Source organism: Etheostoma cragini, chromosome 23, assembly GCF_013103735.1.
Source record: "Etheostoma cragini isolate CJK2018 chromosome 23, CSU_Ecrag_1.0, whole genome shotgun sequence".
NCBI classification, from domain to species: Eukaryota; Metazoa; Chordata; class Actinopteri; order Perciformes; family Percidae; genus Etheostoma; species Etheostoma cragini.
Genome location: NC_048429.1, coordinates 16,714,207 through 16,736,030, shown reverse-complemented (window position 1 = coordinate 16,736,030; position 21,824 = coordinate 16,714,207). Strand labels below are relative to the sequence as shown.

Here is a 21,824-nt window from a genome sequence, read left to right as displayed (position 1 = left end):
TGCAGAAATATAATTTCAAAATATTGCAAATATAAGTTGATTTGTTAATACAGGATAGAGACATGATGTAATCATTAAAACACAAGAGGCTTCTTATAAAACTTCTGTTTAGCAGGTTATCTGGCCTGGATGCAGATAGAACACAGTGCAGCTGATTGAATGCACTCATTCATCATAATCATAATCATAATTCCAGTAGGAGTGCAGATCCGGCGAACAAACCATCCAATCAGACATTCCAACTATTGTAATTGCGAACACGGACTACATTCCTAGTCATAATTATGAAACATTACAATAACCTCTATTAAACCGTGTATGAAATCATGACACAGATTTAGAACTCCACTGGTTATTGTGAAATGTTATTTAATAGCTAGTGTTGTTAAAAAAATTATTTCATAATAGCATTTTCTCCCTGACACTGATTGGTGCCAGGTGATTAGAAATGAAATACAACAAACGTTAAAAAAAAAGTATATTTCTCAATAAACTAAAACTTAACAGCATAACAGAAATAAAATTCCCTGATGATCTGCTGTTTGAACCATTGTTTATTTGAATTTGTTTCTATTTAATTCTGGTCCTGTGATGCTTTATCTCATCATTTTTAATCCATTTGTTTAATATTGGCCATTTTGTGGTTTCATGATTGATGAGCACTTTGATGTTGCAAATAATAAGCATTTCCTGGTGAGAGTGGTGAATTCCTGAATCATGACCTCAGGATTACATGACATAAAGTGAAGGTGTGTGTGTGTGTGTGTGTGTGTGTGTGTGTGTGTGTGTGTGTGTGTGAGTGTGTGTCCCGTCGGAAAGAAGCTGATTGGACACAGTGCTCCTGTCATGTGACAGGATAGGAGGCTCCCTGTTATACTGCCGTCCTCCTCTGATTTAAGCTCAATATTTCCCAAGGATGTATATGCAGATGTGTGTGTGGCCTGTAAACGTAGTGTCACATGACCGCCGACTGAGAAGACTGGGGGAGTGGTGCATTCAGCAGCAACACGGTGCTCACAGTTCAACATTCGTCAGATATTTGGTCTTTAAATATTGTTAGTTTATATTAAATTATCTTAAAAACAGCTGATCCAGATTGTTAGTTTATATTGCACAGGATGAGCAGAGGCTGCAGCTGCTGTTGCATGAGTGTGAAGTAGAAACATCTCAGACTTTCCCTCATCAGAGGATCACACAGCTGGAGGTGGACGCTTCTGCACTGCTGGACACACAAAGACAAGCTCTTAAATCATCAGAATCAAAACAGATTACTGAAAGGCTCCATCTCCACCGCTACGTTTTTGGTTTTTTAAGCGTTTTTTGAGTGTTTTTATCTCCAGTAGAAGAACTAGTCTCTGTTTAACTAAACAAACCTCATATCTCATTAACATCATGGTATACTGGACATAGACAGGAGGCAGCGATTCCTCCCACTGCTGGCAGTTACCATGGTAACGTTAGTAGCTATAGTCTCAGAGAACGAGATGTTGTGACCAATAAGACCCAATCAGCCAATCAGACAAACACCAGAGCAGGAGAATGAGAGGGGGAAACACTAGAGCAGGGGGAATGAGAGGGGGAACGTAGCAGAAGATATTCCTTTTTAAGCAATGTGAATAAGATTTTGAAATAGAATGTCTCATTTAAAGTGCTCCTGTTATGCCAATTTTCAGGTTCATAATTGTACTGTTTTATCAGAATATGTTTACATGGTGTCATTTTTAATACCATCATGTTTTGTTGTTGCTGCAGCTCCTCTTTTGACCATGTGTGTTGAGGTCTCTTTTTTAGCTACAGAGTGAGACATCACAATTCGGTTCCATTTTTGTTGGGAGTCGCACATGCTCAGTACCTAGTTAAGGACTACTAGCCTGTCAGAAGCAGAGTATGAGGGCGTGCCCTGACAGTACCTAGGTAAGAACTACTAACCAATCAGAAGCAGAGGGGGAGTGACACTAGGCGGAACAGCATTAGACCTAAACAATAAAAAAAACTTGTTTAGCTTTTCCCTCCATTGTACTGTATCGTGACTTCTGTGTACCGTTCCACCCCTACAGAGAAGTATTCATAGTTTTCACGTGACATCATGTCACTATGGGAACACCCACCTTGATGACAAACTGAAGCTTCCCTCCACTGTCTTAAGAGTTGGCAACGCTTTAACCACACTGGAGCCAAAATGTCGGATAGTACAACCCAAAGAGAGACAAGCCTGGTTGTTTCTACAGAATCTTATCTCAGAAAGAAAACCCAGAGGAGGATATTGGGACTTACCTTACACTAACCACTGACACTGAGCAACCATGCAACTGACGCCGGTGGTCAAGCTAACCGTGTCTCCCATCTCCATGGCCAAACCAGCTCATTTGATCTAAATAGTTTTCAGGACAGGCGTTACTAACGTTAATGTCTGCTCTGCTGCCTGACACCTCCCCCTGCTCTGCCGGTGCTGTATTCTACACAAGCTATGTTGCTAACGTTATGTAGCTCAACATGAGCTACAGTAGCTTACAGCACCACCACAAGAAAACGTGTGGCTGATTAAACAGACATTAGATAATAGATGTTTGTTTGTGACCACCGTTGTTAGCTAGCGTAGATAGCGCGCTAGCAAGCCATCCTTTTCCCAGAATTGTGTCCAATGGTGGACAGAACCACACAATTGTGATGTCACAAAACCATCTCCTTCCTCCAAGTATTCCCAGGGCTGCCAACTTTTCCCCAAACGTTGGATTGAGATTTGGGGGGGCGACCCATATTTTGCCGCGTACAAAGCAATTTCTTTGGGTCTTTATCCTTCAGGGTTTAAATTGTGATTTGTTATATGTGGGGGATAGGGGCACTCCCTAGGGGGGTCTGGGGGCATGCCCCCCCAGGAAAAAATTTTGAAAAATAAACCATTAAATGGCACTTTCTGGAGAGTTTTTTTGCAAATCAAATGTAGAAATCAAGTGTTACATGATATGTGCAAAACTGTAGGGTTAAGAACCTTTGCATTGTTGTAGTATCAACAGGTTTTAGGGCATTTAGCATTTACATTATTTACATTATTAATTTCTTATGATATAAGAACTGACCCAGACAATGTGCCAAACATAATGAGCCACATGAAGAGCATACAGCAACAGCTGAGAAGATTTGGGTCTGTGGTGAACAGGTCCAGGGGTCCCTGCCTGGTGTAGGGACCAGGGACCCAAAGTTAAATTAATGTTGAGGGATCAACTAAGACCACTGAAATTCTAAAGAATAAGAACCACTGAATTACATAAATTGTAATCCTTTAACCTTTGTGCCAAGGCTCAGTAATGTTTGGCCCTCATCCTCTGGGCCCCACTTACTGTATTTACTTTTTTGGGAAAATAAAGACTATTTGTTCATTTTATGAAACATTGAATGAATTATTTACGGTTACATTAAGAGATGCACGGAGGTTAGAGAAGCACAATAGTGGCCCAACGTTGCAGTATTGTATTTATAGTATAGTATAGCTCAGATGTGTTTCATCAGATTTCTGTTCATGTTTACAACTATGTGCACATTGAAAATATAACTCCTCCCATCTCTGTTGTCCGAGATTTGGAGAGTTGTAATATAGTCTGCTGTGCATGTCATTGCTCCGCTGATATGGTGGATCTCATTCAGACCGTCTGACAGACACAGAGGCCCATTTGGGTCTCTGATCTCTGACATAGTTTCGAGGTGGCTGTATGCTGCTCATTATCGGAGGTCTACGCACAGATGCAACGCGTCACTGCCCCCAGCAGAGCGAGTCCTCTAAAATGAACTGAAGTTGCTACACTACCAGCCACGCTGCTCACCTCTATCTTTACAGAGAGAGAGGACACGAAGCGACGGACGGGTTCTGTGATACTCAGAGCTCACACCTGAAGCCGGGGAGCGCTCTTTAACCCCCTCACAGTCACTGAAAGCACAACTAGTCGATTGCGAGTGGCTCAACAGATAGATCTATAGATAAACTCATCTTTCAGAAAATTTGACCGACCGGGCTGACACTTCAGCGTGAGAAATCGGGGGTGTGGCGTGTGAGCGTGTGAAACCAGTCAAATGCGTGTGTCTCACAGCCAATGCGTGAGAGTTGGCAGCCCTGTATTACACTCAGATTTAGGGTGAGCATAGATCAACTTTTTTCCTTCAGCAGATCAGTGTCAAACTGTGCACAGCCATCCTCAAAGATACAATATTCAAACGTGACAACCATTTTGGCTCCTAACAATCACAAAAACAGAGTAATTGAGAACAAGTATGTTGCACTTAACGCAGGGTTTTCACTATTTACACTCAGTCCGTTGTCTGCTCCATGAACTCAAGCAAACAGCCATCTGCTCTCTCTCCTCTTTGAGTTTGAACAACTGGAAAAGTGACAGCACATCATCACTGGCGGAGTCATGGCAGCCAAATAAACAAGAGAGTGAGTACAGCAGTTTCTCCTTAGGCAGAGTGACAAACAGCCACGAAAGCCTCAACAGTTGATTTCCTTTAAAAACGAAGTGAAATATGACAGCAACAGTAGCTCAAAAACAGCGCGATGGGCTCAGAATATGATGAATTTAATGTTTATCAGATCCCAGGTAATACGCTGGATTTATGTTACGGTTTTAAAATGTTTTTTTTTTCTTCTTTTTTCAGGATAGCATACTGCTCAAAACCAACATGAAAAAAATGTCCCCTCAGCAGTGTGTTTTGTTGCTAAACTGTTGAACTGTAAAATGAGCACTGATGTGACATCACCTGTTTCAGGTATTGTTCATGTTTAGCACAATGTTTAGTAATGAAATGTGAATGAAAATGGGATCTGAGATTGTAAAAGGTGTTCTGTATGTTACAGTATGTCCAGCTGAACAGGCTCGCTGTAGAAAACACATTTTATTCTGATCCAATGAGAAAGGACACTGGATTTATCCTGGAATGTAATTGTAAGACATATGATGCATATGATCCCCCCAAATTGGAACCAATGAAACTTCCAAAATGATCCCACCTCTGCTCTGGAGCCTCACACTGCCTCATCCTCTTGGGGGCGCTGCCACCCCACCCAGCTGGAGGCTCCTGAGCATGCTCACTGGTCTCACCGGTCACCTGAAGAGAAGGGCAGAGGCACTTTCACTCCGATGGCACGTTTGATGGAAATGGGCTTCTTACAGCCTGAAATATTTCTCTGTAGCAGGTTCAATCACAAGCAAAAACACAAACACAACTGTCATCCCCTTTCATTCAACTGTTACTAAATCCTGATAAGTGCACGGAAATGTCACCTTTTTTTTCTTCCAAACAGTGAAAAGAGCTCAGACTGAACACACATATTGTACTCGAGTAATAGAACCAAACTCAAATCCTTACAATGAGAAGGAATTGAACAGAACAGGTGTCAGTGGGCTGTTTAGTCCAGACATATATTACTTGGTTGAAAAATGGATTGTTGGGGCCAATAAACCTCATGATCACCTTATTATAGTGAACATTATTTTTTGGGGCATTTTTAGGCCTTTATTTCTGAAAGGACAGCTTAGACTTGAAAGGGAGGAGAGAGGGGGAATGACGCGCAGCAACGGGCCCAGGTCAGAACCAAACCTGCGGCCGCTGTGTTGAGTACTGAGCCTCTGTATATGGGCGTGCGCTCTAGCAGGTGAGCTACCCGGGTGCCTTATACTAGGGCTGAACAATTAATTGCATTTGCAATAATATCGCCATATGTTAAAACACAATTTTTTTAATCACAAAGGATGAGATTTGGTCACGTAACTCGTGAGAGCAAATCAGTCTGCACTCAGGCTTGGTCAGCGCTTATTAAACTGCTGAAATTGAAGTAACTCAAAAAACCAAAGGAGATAAGGATATTTATCCCAGAATAACATAGGTTTTTCTAGGCGTTTTTAGCAGGCGTTTTAGGAGTAAATGGGATAAAAGATGTCATTCATATAAATCCATGCATCACCTAATTTAATCATCACATACAGGACTGGCCTCCAGGAAAGAACAGCCGGTTTAATCTATCAAATCTTGTCTCGTTTAAACTATACCATGATTTATAGCTTGTCTTTTTTGAATAAAAAAATAATCGCATATTAAATTGAAATCGCAATATTGGTGGAAAAAAATCACTAGATTATTTTCCAAAATGGTTCCGCCCTACCGTATAGTGAAGTTATTATGTGTCAGTGGTTTACAGTCAGAGTCCTACCGTAATATTTCACAAGACTCCAACAAATGATTGGGGAAAAGAGGCAAATTGATCAGAACTGTTTACTGCAGAAGTGCAGCCCCGCCTGCAACACATATTACCAGTTAGATCAAAAACCAGTTAAACCGTAACACCGGTCACATGCTCTCTAAACAGTCCGCTCAGTCAAGTTCTGCACGGACCAACAGATGTTATAGTCCGCTGGCTGCTAGCTCTGTTTGTGACGTACACCGAGCAGATTAATGCCCTCACAGATCCAATCTTTGCCGATTTTACTGGTAATTGGCTAGCTAATAAGCCATTGACCTGTTAGCTTGAGCTTTTTCTGAAGGCGCCGAGCAGCCAGCCAGGCTCCAACACACAGCAACACATTCCACACATCCTCCGCTCAGTCTGCTAACTTTAAATTAGACTACATTAGTAAAGGTTCATTTATCCACACGTAGGTCTAGCATAACTCAACAAACTCTGAGGGAACGTATTTCACGGGCAGGTATTGAATTTATCACAAGATTTGAAGTTTTATCACCGCCTACGTAGTCACACCAATATCCCCCAGAAAGAACTACAACCAACAGTCCGAGGGCAGCATCCTGCTGGTTTTGTTACAGAGACTCTAGAGCGCCGCTTTTTAGGCTACAACTCAATACTTATTCTTTCTGTGGCCAGCGTAAATTTTAACAAGGGTAAAGCCTTTTGTAGACGTGAATAAATTAAATTTAAGACCTCGGGGTGAAAATTGTTTTTAAGACATTTTAAGGCCTCAAATTTAAAGTTTTAAATTTTAGACATTCTTTTTTAGACTGTGAAGATAAAAATGATCACTACCATCACCACCAACAGCGCAGTGGATATGATTCGATTCCCACTGCGAACCCTGAGCAAGACACTTAAAAGACCCATGACATGCTGCTCTTTAGATGCTTTTATATAGACCTTAGTGGTCCCCTAATACTGTCTCTGAAGTCTCTTTTATATAGACCTTAGTAGTCCCCTAAAACTGTCTCTGAAGTCTCTTTTATATAGACCTTAGTGGTCCCCTAAAACTGTCTCTGAAGTCTCTTTTATATAGACCTTAGTGGTCCCCTAATACTGTATCTGAAGTTTCTTTCCCAAAATTCTGCCTTGCTGCAGAATTAGAGCCACAAGAGCCAGACCCACAATGAGCTTTGCTTAGTTTTTGCCATTTCCGAGTGTAGATTTTGAGGAGGAGAGAAGGAGGGGCAAGGTGGAGGCCGGGGGTGTGGCCTTGAAAAACTGCCACTTTGCTTGTTTGAAAGCCATGATGTGTCTCTCTCATGAGTGGGCAAAATTCGCCGGGTGGGCAAAGCAGAAAAAGGGGAGGTAACCTTGCCCCTTATGACCTCATAAGGAGCAAGATTCCAGATCGGCCCATCTAAGCTTTCATTTTCTCAAAAGGCAGAGCAGGATACACAGGGCTTGGTCTACACCTATCACCATTTCTAGCCACTGGGGGACCATAGGCAGGCTGGGGAAACTCATATTAATGATTTAAAAAAACTCATGAAGTGACACTTTCATGTCATGGGACTTTTAACCACTAGTTGCTCCAGAGGCGTGCAACCTCTGACATTTAGCAATTGTAAGTCACTTTGGATAAAAGCGTCAGACCAAACCAAGATCACTCGTTCATTATGGTTTCATGACCATGGGTATAATCATTTCCACCTGTGCTTTAGCCGCCTGACAGTTCTAACTGAACTCTGTGTGTAGAACTCACCATGTTTCTCTTCCTGCGGCTGGCTGTGTCGGCAGCAGCTGCAGCTGGCCTGAGCGGTCTGCGGCACAACTCATCTCTTTGATGCACTACTGTCTGCTTGGACTGCAGATTCCTGTAAAGACAACACACACTCATTTGTTACATTTAGTTGCATTCACTTTGATAGACCTAGATACGTTTGAATGTATGCAGATTAGAACACACAACATAAACCCTTTTAAAGTAGTGTGTGTAGGGTTCTACTATTGGCTGATTTGAACCTATTCTCCAGATTTACCCAAAATGTATATATGCATAGTTTGACACTGATATTTGTTAACAATAATATTACCATGTTACAAGACCATTTTCCAAGTTCCTGTCAGTATATCGCAATATAGCAAATGTATGAAAAATGAACTGATATTCACTGACATTAAACTGAAAATGTCTACGTTGAGGACTTTTTCTACCAACAATAACTTTAACCATCAGAATACTTTATAACCTCTTCTGGCTTTAACATGGAACAGAATTCCATTTCCACTGAGAGTAAAAAGGATAATATGGAAATTATCTCCAGCCATACACACTACACATATTAGAACAGGATCTTATGAGGCCAGACAGAGATCTGCAGATGAAAAGGAAAGGAAGGAAGAGTTAAACTGTCCTTAGCCTTCACTGCATCCCTGGTGGTCAGCCGTTCACTTTCTGTCACCAAGCATTGATCTACCCACTAATTAAGTCCCTTGGCTAGGACTTGAGAGAGAGAGAGAGAGAGTGTGTGTGTGTGTGTGTGTGTGTGTGTGTGTGTGTGTGAGAGAGTGTGTGTCTGTATCAATATGATTTTTTAACAAAAGGAAAGTTTAAGTCAAGTACAAACTTCGTTAAAGTTACGTCTGCAGTCACTTAAGGATGAGTTAGTGTGTGTGTGTAAATGTGCTGTATTTATATAGCGCTTTTCTAGTCTTAACGACTACTCAAAGCGCTTTTACATCTAAAGGAGACATTCACCATTCACACACATTCATACACTGTGGCTGAGGCTGTCGAACAAGGTGCCACCTGCTCATCAGATAAACACTCGCACACATTTACACTCCGGGTTTAGTGTCTTGCCCAAGGACACTTCGACATGGGACTGCAGGGCCTGTGATTGAACCCCCAACCTTCCGATTGGCAGGCAACCGCTCTACCACTGAGCCACAGCCGCCCCTGTTTGTGTGTGTTTGTGTGTGTGTGTGTGTGTGTGTGTGTGTGTGTGTGTGTGTGTATGTGTGAGAGAAAAGCGGGAAAACAATGGCTATCAATCTGTTAAAAAATATATTTTTTTAAATAATCATTCAGAACAACATTGGACAGATTCAGAGATGTCAGTGCAGGCAGTGTGTAGTCTTTGTTAAATCAATAATTTAGCCTTCTCACAACCACACACACACACACACCCTCCCCCCCTCCTCCCAGTGGTATGACTGCTGCTGACCCTTGGTCCTCTTAGCCTGTCCTCTCCCCAGTCCTCCACCACAGATAATTACACTCCCTGGAGTTTAGCCCCCTTGCCCATCTGCTGGCTGCTCCCAGCTCTTTGACAGCTTCCTCTCTCACCACTCTGACAAAGTAATAAACTAATTAGCCTGGCCGGGCACGCTGGAGTCAGGCCCTTCAACACAGCGGGGCTGACCCAGATCCTCCTCCAGGGACCCGGGACCGGGCCACTTCCTAAGCTCTGGCTGATCAATGAGAGACAGAAAGCTGGAAGTACAGAATCAGCTGCAGTCAAACTTAGTCTTTCGCTACTGAGAAGTAATAATAATAACGCATACTTTATTAATCCCTAAAGAGGAAATTATGATCTTTTCACTCTGTTGTTATTACACACATAACACACAGGCCCGCATTACACACACATGTTCAGTACCTCTACAGTGGGGTTTGAATGTTTGGGCACCCCAGGTAAAAAATTGTAAAAATAATGTACATAAAGAAGCCAAGGAAAATCTTGAAAAGACATCAAATGACAAATTAGACATTTGTATACCATGTCACAAAAGTTTGATATTATTTCCATCATTTACACTTTCAAAATAGCAAAAAAATAAAATAAAAAGGTGTCCGCAAAAGTTTGGGCACACTGTAGAGTTTATACCTTGTACTGCCCTCTTTGGAAATCTGAGACGTGACAGTGTCATGGATTGTTCTCAGTCATTGTCTGGAAAGACCCGGGGATGTCAATCTTAAGGTTTTAAACGCCCTCATCTGACCTTGCCCCAACAATCAGCACCATGGCTTCTTCTAAGCAGTTGTCTTTTGCAGATGCCATTTTTTTGTTTTCTGTTATTTTGAAAGTGTAAATGATGCAAATAAAATCTAACTTTTTGTGACATATTATACGAATGTCTAATCTGTCATTTGATGCCTTTTGGAGATTTTTCCATCTTTTCTTGGGTTTCTATGGGCACATTCATAATTTTTTTACCTGAGGTGCCCAAATTTGTACAGTGGGGTTTAAAAGTTTGGGCACGTGTGTGGTATGTGTGTGTGTGTGTGTATATATGTGTATGTACGGTATGTGTGTCTGTGTGTATATATATGTGTGTGTATATATATATATATATATATATATATATATATATATATATATATATATATATATGTGTATGTACTGTATTTGTTTACTTATGATTATGCGTGTGTGTATGTGTGCGTGTGAGTGTGAGTGTGCGTGTGCGTGTGTGCTTGTGCGTGCGTACCCGACAGCGGAGCTCAGGCTCTGGTACCAGTCATTGAGCTCCTCCTGGTTGCAGGACATCAGCAGGAGTTTGGCCTTGGGGAAGGTTAGCTGCAGGGAGAGGAGAGGAGTTAGAATGTGTGTTGGCAGAACAGGTGAGTATAAGCCGTTATGAAGTCTAGAATGTCTGTCATAACCCTGTCACACTAACATTAACAGCTTAAACATAGGATTCCTTCTTCATTTCTTGGCAAATTCCTTATAAGTGTTACAGGGTATCTGCACATTTTTTAACAGCAAACTGAATGATTCAGCTGGCCAGTTTGGAGAGGTTAGTTAGATGGCACCAACTGTTGGCCTAATCATAACCGGCCTGGTAACTGAAAGGCCAATGTTTTTCCAGTTATTTCCAGATTTGTGTCCTGACTTATGAAGCGGGGGGGTTATGGGGTATGTTCAACCAATAGGTACTCTGCGGTGAAAAGGATTCTGCGTAAAACGTTTCCTGTAGTGTTTGGTTTCTGCGGCTACATTTTATTTATTTGAATATAAGAAGTTGGACTACATTCTGTTTTAGATCTCAATGCACACTTACTTTTTAAGAACAAATAAATAAGAATTCAAATGCATTTTTGTACATGTTAACAATGTTTAGTAACTGATTAGTATTGTATGTTTGACCAATACACTATTTTGTTTCTACGGCTACGTTTTATTGATTTAAATTTAGCTTAAGCTTGATTACATTCTATTTTCAATTTGAATGCACAATATTTTTTTAAATAACAAATAAATAAGAATTCAATACATAACATCTATGTTATTTAGTCTTAGTTAGGAAAGTCATGTTTAGTTAGGAAAGGCTGGTGCCTTTAGGAAGGTATAAGGTGGAGGGTATACAGTTTATTATTAATTCAACAACGGTATCGGATCAGTATCGGGTATCGACAGATACACAGCGCCCAGGCATTGGTATTGGGATTGAAAAAGTCAGATTGGTGCATCCCTATTTATTTTACATTGAAAAAGCACAGTAATACTGTAAATCACTACTGAACAAAAATGAAATGTCTCTCTTATCAGTGAAATAAGCCTGTGAACTGTTTCAACTCCACCCTTCAAAAAATCTGAACGGAAAATCTATAAGAACCGGAAAAGAAAGGAAAAGTTACTCAGGGCACCCTCGGGACATAGTTTGACTTTAGTGGCCTGATATGACAAATACTGTTATTTTGAGGATTAATCCAAATTGTGGCAATGTCACTCAGTCTTTGATGGATAGATTGAAACTTTGTCGGGACAAAGGATAGTTTTCCTGGGCCATTTTGTAATTCTTCAGGACCAGCATCAGTGATGTGAAAGATGCACTGCAGGCATGTGAACTAGAACAAACTGTAAATATATCAGCTTTATTTGAGCAGTTGATCTGTTAGTCTCTCTACAGCGGAACTGAACCTGCAGGAACACTGTAAAAACAGCAGAGGGCAGAACAAAGCAAGCTAAAAGCTCTCCTTCCAACCAGCTTGCCCTAAAGCTAAACCTCCTGCTGCTCTTCACAGGTCTTTAGTGCCATTGAAACACTCAAATGTGAAGCTAGAGAAAACCGAGAACGCAGGTAAAGTAACAGGATTTGTCACATGAACAGGGAACACAACACTGTGTCCTACATGTAGCGGTGACAGGCTCCTCTTCCTCTGAGTCAACAGTAATTATCAACTCTCCACCCCAGCCATAATTGTACTGGTCAAACAAAGCAAAAGGAGTTGGCACCTACACAAAAGGGGCTTTTAGAGCAGTGTAATTACACTGGAAATGCTAGTCCAGGGGATCAGAATTAGGCCTCCACCATATTAAATGACCTTTCCCATTTAGCTGCGGCTGGAGCCACTGCGCAGGAAGCTAGCTTGCTGAGAAGTGACATATCGATTATTTCAATGTGTATTTGAACAGAACCTTACACTGGTGCAGACAAGTGTAAAGCTCATCACACATAATGGTGTTTTTACACAAGGGGAGGGGGGGTGTCTCATTATACATTAAATAGATTAAGATTTCAAATGTACCATCATCAAAAGTATGATCTAATTACAGAGTTCAGCAAGTGAGGCCGAACTGAGTGCCGCATGATATTAGGCACTCGCCGCACGGGGGATGGTGGTTGATTTATGCACAAATAGATTCCACTTCTATTGCAATGCGGTAATTAGGGATTTGTCAGGAAATCTGACCCTCTTAGGTAGAAATTACTTTGTGTAATAAGAACGGCGGCGCACAGAGCCTCATCGCTGCACATAATTTAGCTTGATTATTTATACATCAAAGAGAATGTGTCAGGGATGTGGGAAAATATTCAAGTAGCAAGGGGATATTAGCAGGAGGAAGACTGCAGATGGAGAGAAGGAGGATGGTGGACCGATGGAGGGAGAGGAGAAGACGCAAGATGATGAGAAAAACACAAATAAAAGCCAGCTCTCTACAAACGTGACCAAGAAAAAAAAACACACCGGAAATTTTAATAAAAGCTATTTCTCTCCCCCCTCCCCAAACTTTGCATATAGATTGCCATGGCATTTACAGCTGTCAAATTTAATTTGGCTTTAATTCTTCATGGCCCTGGATGAGGAGGGCCCTGGAGTGCTGACAGCCCTTTTCCTGGAGCTCAGGTAGGGGCCCGGGATCAATAATGTGTCCTTATGAGAAATTATGTGTAATGCTATTGAGTATGCATTTGGGCCTCGGTGGGATAAGAGGCTAATGAAATGCCATTTCTGCCATTAGATAACGCGCTGCGCGCTGGCGGAGAGCAGCGACAGGCTTGAGGAAGATGTATTTACTGGAGGGCCGGAAGAGATGGATCTGCAGCCTAATCTGATCCAGCAACTCAGAGATTCTGTTACACACACACAGAGACACGTACTCACTCACTCACACTCTTAAACAAAGACACACACACAAACACACACACACACACACACGAGGGTTACCTGAATTTCCCCTCTGATCTTTATTTGTACTACACTCCCACAATATATATACAGTCAGTATTTTACACTGACTGTTAATAAAGATCTCTTTAATAATAATAATAATAATAATAATAATACATTTTATTAATGGGCGCCTTTCATAGCACTGAAGGACACCTTAGAGTTAAAAAAAAGAAGAATACCGTGAAAAATTATATATATATATAGTATTTATTTATTATTATAATTAAAACAAACATTTAATAATTGAGATAGAAGATGAAAAGAAAGCAACACATGAACTTGACGGAGAGTGGAGTTATGTGGGGTAGGGGAGGTTTTCTTTCTACTGAAATCTAGGGATGTCACCTCAGGTTGTTAGAGCTTGGCATGAACATAAATGCTTAATAACTCTTAGTAACTCTTAATAACTCTGACCAACAGCTAAAAGGTTAAGAAACGTCAAACATTTTCTGGTCCTAGGCTCTTCACTGTGGTACATTTGAGTTACTTAATATATGAATCTTCACTTTGCGTTGTTAATTAATCCCTGACTGGCTGAGCCCAACTGTATGCTGCTGTGTGAACCCAGCTTTAACATTTGGGAGCAGACGCGGAGTCGTCATGAATCACATTAGCCGCACAACATAGCGCTATCTGCTAAAATGAATATTGATGGCGTGCAGCGCTGGCACCGAAGACTCGCAGCAGAAAGGCTTTGGATACTCACTCAGTGACGCGCGACTCCTTCTTTTGAATGTTTCATGACAGCACCTACATCATTAAGACGCTATTTGTCTGCAAGCAACTGTACAGAGCGCTGAGAGACGGATCAGACGGAGAGCAAAAACACATTCAAAGTGCAGATTTTGGGCTACTTCAACAAGGGGTTGGAGTGAGTAGGGAGAGTACAGGTCTTCCCTGACAAGCACAAATAAATGCCATTTCCATTCCGTGAGGCTGGAAACCATTTAGGGAACCTCCGTGTGGCAGATTATACATCAGCAAACACCACGGCCAGAAGTAAGACAAATTAAAAAGGTCCAAAATGTAATATATTTACTGTAATAAATCCAAAAATGAGCCCAATACATCATCAGATATAAAGTAAACATGCCAAGTTTTCTGACAACAATGCTAATGCCAATATGTTCTCCTTTTGTAATTTCGGTTTGTGTTTCAACCTGGGTGTTATTACCAACTGCCCGGTTTGACAGCCAAGCCGGGTTGCCAGATCTGCCTGTAAAAACGTAAACTCAGCAGCTGTAGCTACAGCTTTAACGCTAGTACAGCCATGAAAGCAGCAAACAAACATGATCAACGGAGATAGATTCTACCTGACCTAAAAAAAGAAAAACTGTTTCTAACAGTTGTGTGACCAGAGACGTAACAAATCCGGTTAAGTATTAGAGATGTATTTGAAAGATTGCGACAATTGAGAGCCAAAAGGACGGTGAGTCGGCTAATTTCTAAATTGAACAGGTAAGCATTGGCTTCAGGGTATTTTATCACGGCTATTAGGGAAGGGAATTTTATGTCATTTCAACGTTGGTGTACTCAGATTGAATTATATAGCTATAGAACCTGAGTTGTTTACTTACTCGAGAAAACAAGCCAGTAAAGTGATCCCGACTGGTCCTGGCTAACGCCGCCATGCTAACCCTGCTAACTTTACTGGGGAACCAGGCAAGCGGGCCACGGCTGTCGCCAACAGTGGTAAGTTATTTAAAGCCAAGAGAGGGGGCTGTACATTGGGAAGAGAGGACCATGAGTTGGCAGTGTGTTTAGCGATTGTTAACGTAATTCTAAGCCAATAAAGTGCGTATTTTAGTCGGTTGGAAAAAGATGGCAAGGTTGTTGTGTTTTTAGTGGTTCCTACTGTAATTCTAAGCTGAGGAAGTGTGTCTCTCAGTTAGGTGCAGAGCTCCCCGTGAGCACGGGCTTTTATGACTCTCAACACAGCCAGCATCTAACGTTAGCTACTCCGCTGTGATGTGCAGTAATGTCTCGCTATGTGAGACAAGCGTCTAGACACATTGTTGTGGATGTTGCGGTCTCAGCCTGGCAACCTCCACGAACTTCGAGTCTAGGAAAGAAAGGGTGGGAAGACGACTCTCTCCGGTATTTTGAATTTGTCCTAGAGTAACTATTTTAAACACTAGCTGTCAGTATTACATATTGCACCTTTAAATAGTGCCTGTGCTAAGGATGCACTCATGTGTATATACAAATCAACAAACAGATGTCTCGCCACCTGCTGCCCAACAAACACGCGGAGCATATTCAACTTTTCAACATTTCTCTATAGTTACACAACAGACTTCAAACTGTGTTGAATGCTGGAAAACACTGTGATATGTACAACAGACAGAGCTCACACACACACACACACACACACGATTCAAATCTGTAATCATGATTATTTGTGTGAGTATCCCACATCAGGGTTTTTCCCACCATTATAAAGTTTAGGTGCACCACCCAAGATGTTTTGACAGCATTCAAGCTAAATGATTGTGACTTGAAGACTTTCTAGTTTATTATTGGTGGACTGCTTAAGCATGTTTTGTCTTTAAGTTTTCTGAGTGTCATTTATTTATTATCTGCTCTTACTTTTCCAACGTTTTAGACACAGATTTACTGAAAAAAAAACGACCCAAATCGACTACAAATCACCAGAGACCCAAAATTACCCGAAGGAAAAAAAAACTTACCAACGAGAGGTTACCTACAAAGAGGTGCAAAATCCCACAGGAGTGACACAAAATGCATTTTTATTTTAATTAAAAAAGGTTACAAAAAAATTGTTGAGAAGGGAGGCCTAAACCCCACACCAAGTAATGCATCTAAGTCTTCCACAGACCCAGAAAAATGTATTATTATTATTTTCAATGATCAAGGGGTGTTTGAGACTGGGCGTTCTCCGGTGGTAACTCAGTTCACAGCCAGTACACAAGACAACTTTAGTGTTGAGGAGAGAGCCATCTGGAAGGGCTTTAAACTCAACTCGCCATTCAAAAGACTCCATTTCTGCTCAAGGAGCTTTATTTCTTCCGTTTATTACAGTATGGCATTGTATATAGTATTTTAAAAGCCACTACAGACTGTGCAGTGCTGCTGTGCAGAGGACAAAGGGGAAGAGACAAGTGCTCTTTAGTGTTTAACCCACGATCTGTGGACTTGGCACATAGGAAGGCATTCCAATATAAATATATTCATAATAACTTGCTGAGAGGGTCTGAAAAGTCCCTGAATCTGGTGAGAAAGTGTTGAAGTTGGCAACACTGTCCCCAACGTTACTGCTACAGCTTAGTGATCTCCCAAACCACCAAGCCAAATCACAGAACATGTTGGCGTTAATCGCACGTTAAAAAATGAGTGCCATTAAAAGGAACTTGTGTTAGCTAGGAGAATTAACTGATTGTTTTCTGGTTGGGTTGTGTGTATTATTGGAGAGACAACGACTTATTTCCTGCCCTGATGGGGCAAGAGTTCCATTATATCTATTATATTGTAAAGTATACACTGCATAGGTCTACTGTAATACAATACGTACACGGCACATGTACTGAAAGTTATCGGTGACTGGAATAGATAGAGATGTAGGACAAAACAGTCTTCATTCTATGTGAAAAAAGATCATAGTTGAGATGACTTTGCAATGAAAATTGAATGCTAGAATTTAATGTTTCTTGCTGTTTTTGTTCTAATAGGTCAGTTAGTAGTTTGTTTTTACTTTCTCCCCTTCTTTCCAGTGCGACTGAGCTGAATACTACCCGCGCCAATATCCTAGAAGCTCCCTGATCCCTGACCGGAGCAGTACTCACGCTGAGCAGGCCTCCCTGGCTCCGGGTGTGGCCAAACACCTTCTCCACAGTGCAGTCCTGCAGGGGGAAGGCACGCTGGCCCGAAAACCTGTCTCCGCTCCGCAGCGGGCCGCAGCGCTTGGCCTGCAGCAGCATGTCAGAGAAGAGGAAGAACATCTTGGGCTGAACGTCTGCTCCTTTAGAAGGAACCACCTTCAGCCAGCCCTCCCGGATGTACCACCGCCCTACACACACACACACACACACACACACACACACACACACACACACACACACACACACACACACACACACACACACACACACACACACACACACACACACACACACACACACACACACACACACACGTGTCACAGCTGGAGGTCCATACACAATACTGTATATAACTAGACAGAACAAAAGCATGTTTCAGTTTCACTTCTCTTACACTATGTCTCCTGAGCAGTTTATTACAGAAATGCTTTTTACATTCCCCAGACCATCCCAAACCCAAACTCTGTTCTGCTGATCCATGGCAACCCCATCTGATTCCCGACCGGAGGAATTTTTGCAGTTCCTAAAACATAACCTTCCTAGAACCCTTTTGTTCTTGTGTTCCGACTGATCTAATTTAGGGATTATTAAGTTCCTCTGGCCATAGTTCCCGGAACTCTTTCAGCTCCTATCTCAGGGCAGGGTCTTCTCCCTTTTCCGCTTAGTGGTGGTTAGATGGCTGGGTTATGATAACAAAAGGTCAGTTCCTTTGGCCACTTGGCCCGGTCAAATGCAAATGGGAAAAACTTTTTGGGGAGAGTAGTAAGTAGAACTGTTTCCAAGTGGACGGTTCCTAAAACTTTGTTCCTGTAACTACCTTGTCCGAGAGAGGCTCCTGATCAGGGTCAAACAGTCCAGTGGGATAACCCTTACTCCTAATTTCCACCAATTGCGGAACGGCAGTGGAGTGATTAGGTTTCCATTAAAGTCAATGTGTGTATTTCCAGACTGTGGAAGGGCGTCACAGCTCCGGCGATCCCCAGCCCTCCGGAGCAGATACGCAGAGTTTCTATTTATGCCAGACGCCGTAGAGCTCCGCAACAATTCAGATACAAGGTAGATAGTGCGGGACAGGAAGTCAAGCACAAAAACAAAATAAAACATCTGGTTAATTTTCTAAATAAAATAGACGGTGCTCACGTCGGATCATATCTCCCTGCAATACACCATGAAAACACAGTTTTCATGGTGTCAGTCATGTCGCAGCCGTTCCTCAACCTTCGGAGGTGGTGGGTATTGGCGGACGGTGGAGCACAGAGCCGACAAGCAGCGGAGCCCATCCACAGCCGTTACGGTGGAAATTGGGGGTTAGGTTGGGCTCTACTGTAGATCTGGGTTGGATTAGTTCTGGAGTTAACAACCATATTTATTTCTCTCCCCAGGCTCGTTTTTATTAGCAAAGACATATGTGCATGTCTTTCTGGCAACATTAGCAGGCTTCTAATTTTTAGCCAGGTAACCATTGCACAGAAGTAGGGACTAACAAATGCTGCATCTGATTGACGTTAATCCTATAATGGCTGCAAAAGAGTCAGATTCAAACACTTTATTAATCCCAGGGGACGATTAATCTGTAGATTCCCAGTCAGACAGTGAAAAGAAAAAAGAATGGCTGCTCCTTTGGAGAAAAAGATGAGTTGTGTCAGGTTTGTGCGTTAGTATGTCCTGATTGGTTGAATGCCTTATCCTGCTCTTCTAATTCCATGCTGTAGCCACAGGTCGTCAACATAACAGATCTTTGAGTTTTAGGTACTTTTGCTTGAAGGTACTTGTAAGAGCTGAAGCAGATGGAAATTTGACAAGGGATTCAGAAGGATTCCGATTCAATAAATGGACTAAATACTGAATTTGGATTTAAACAAACACTATTGATTCAACAACCTACATACCAGGCATTTAAACTGAGCACCAATGCAGGTTAACCAACGTCACAGTGTGTGCAATAAGAGCGGAAAAAAACTGCAGAGAATTAAAAACAATGATTATAACAGCCATGGTGAACTGAGAAGTGAATCTAAGACAGACTCAGTAGGAGGTAGGCCCGTGAGGAAAGCTCTCATCTCTTTCACCATGATTGACAGCAGCATGATGATAGCTAATAAGCAAGAGGCTGACATTTGGATAGATAAGATGAAAACTCTGGGTCCTCTGGAAAAGCCTGGGTCCAGGTTGCTTTTGTAATTGGCCCAGCCAGTAGCCTGTGATTGCAGCTTGCCTGAGTGGCCGGAGCGCTACCTCTGGGGCTCAGAGAGGACTTTTCCAGCAACAGACAAGCCCATTGAGATTAAGTGGCGGGGGCAGGGAGGGGTCAAATTGCTTTTAAAATGCCATGGGTCTCAAACGGAACAGTCAAGGAACACGCTGTGACTCTCTCAGGTGTTGTGTGGAGATTGGAGCTGTGGTTGTGATCGTTCCATTAAATATTTGAAATAAAAATGAAACGCCTTGAGCCTTATACAAGCATGTTAAGAGAGCAAGCAGTCATTTTAATGTGTTGTTACAATAACCATCGTCAGATCTGTCCTCCACCCTCAGCTCTGTCTCAGGGTGGACAACCATAGTCATCCGGTGATTTGCAGCATGGTGGATAGTGGGGGCTGCAGGGGGGTGGGGGGGTGTCTTTGAAACAGACCATTTCTGTGACGTCCTTTTGCTATTTAACCCCCCCAACAAAGAAAGCACACATAGACTTTATATTTCACAATTACTGCTTTGCGTCAGATTGTTTATAGATGTTGACGTTTCCGAGTGCAGCTTCATTTTACCGGAGAGAGAGAAAGAAAAAAGAAGAACGAGACACAGCGAGTGCTTTATTGTTGCAGGTAAAAAGTCTGGCAAAACTTTCTCGTGGCAACAATAGCAGCAGTGATGTTACCGTTTCCTCTAAGGGACTCTTACACCGCCTCAAACCGCTCAGACAAGTCTGACCGGCCACGGCAGCGTGACGTGGGGCTGCGTTTCTCCAAAAGATGAGTCTGTCTCAACTTTTTGCCTTTTCGCTGCGTTTCCCCTCTGTGGCGACCCGCAGAAATGTAAAGATCTGCGTTTTAGCGGCCAACACAGGCTGTCACAACAGACATGTCACCGGACAGCCCGATTCTCTGTTACAAATGTGTTTCCTGGCCTAATAACTGCAGAGAAAGGAGGATTCATTAAGTTGAATGTAATGAGTTTAGGAGGTTTGAGGTATGACAGGCAGAGGACTCCAATGGGATGCCTGTGTCGCCCTGTTTGACAAGTGACATTTGCAGGTACATTTACATGCTGCAGCTGAGCAGCTAATCAGCTATCCAACATGCAACCTGACATTAACAGTGCACCCTTCCCAGTGAAGGTTAGTTTGGGTCAACAAGCTATGATGCGGAAAAAGATGTGTGCCCATGTTTGTAAGTTAGATAAGAAAGGACTCTTTTGGAAACACCAACGCTAATCTGGTTGCTGTTTAAAGTCTTCAAGACGAGATTTCATGAGAACCTTAATGCATGGAAAGCAATGTGTGACATCTGCTCAAGAATCAGAAAGTGATGCATTTCACTCAGTCAGACAGGGACAGTGACTTTGCAGACATGAGATCTCCCTCAGCCCCGTCACACTTCAAACTCTGTCTGGCCAGGAAGTGTGCGCTAAAGGTCTTCACCTTCCCAGCCACTCCTGTGCTTCCACTTAAGATTGGTACTTCATGCAATGGGGAATGGGAAAGTGTCTTAATGCCAGACAGCCACTATCTGTTGAAACCATAAAGAACAAGAATGATTTTGTGTTTTAAGACACAAACCTAAATCCAGTGCTCCTTTTAAAAGCAAACCAGTTTCCCTAACCTTTAAAGTTGTAGAAGATGCCCCCTGTTGGCCCCCTGACAGGCAAAGGTGAGGAGTCCGAGAGGGTGGAGATGATCTGTGTAGACCCCCTGCATACATCGGACCATCCACAGCAGCAGGTTCAAAGAGTAGGAAGTGCCAATCACTCCTCTCCGTGTCCAGGCCTTTCAGCTTCCCTTGTCAAAGAGCACCTCTGCTCTACTACAAAGTCTACCGGGCTGGACCAGGTGAGGCAGCAAATAAAGATTGATCTACAAAGGGTCCTGTTCCCCCTGATGTGTCCGGGGCCAGAGGGATATCAGAGGCAGGGGGCGGCTGCTGTGGCACAATGAGCCTTGGGTTGGAGAGTCAACGGGCTTCTTTGGACGTCAGAGTCCAGTGGAACTGGAATTTTTTTTAAGATATTGATGATAAAAGCTACTAACTTCATGTAGAGAAATAACTCAGACTACAGCCTTCAACAACTGATCATCCATAAATCCATCTATTGTAGCTGTAAAGATGAACCAATTTGACGTGTGTGTGTG

General features: G+C 42.3%; 1 protein-coding gene across 2 annotated transcripts in view; it reads right to left on the bottom strand.

Annotated features, from left to right (window-relative positions):
• Positions 1-1,134: 1,134 nt before the first annotated feature.
• Positions 1,135-21,824, bottom strand: part of arhgef39 (Rho guanine nucleotide exchange factor (GEF) 39) — a 59,412-nt gene continuing 38,722 nt past the window's right edge. Inside the window, exons 8-12 of one of the 2 annotated variants that reach the window (XM_034863193.1) lie at positions 17,444-17,667; positions 10,673-10,761; positions 7,941-8,052; positions 5,000-5,097; positions 1,135-1,222 (exon numbers count right to left, since the gene is read on the bottom strand). In XM_034863193.1, coding sequence (XP_034719084.1) covers positions 1,183-1,222; positions 5,000-5,097; positions 7,941-8,052; positions 10,673-10,761; positions 17,444-17,667 — 563 coding nt within the window. In that variant the 3' untranslated portion in view covers positions 1,135-1,182. The remainder of the gene's footprint in view (positions 1,223-4,999; positions 5,098-7,940; positions 8,053-10,672; positions 10,762-17,443; positions 17,668-21,824) is intronic. The other variant, XM_034863194.1, reaches the window with a different exon arrangement.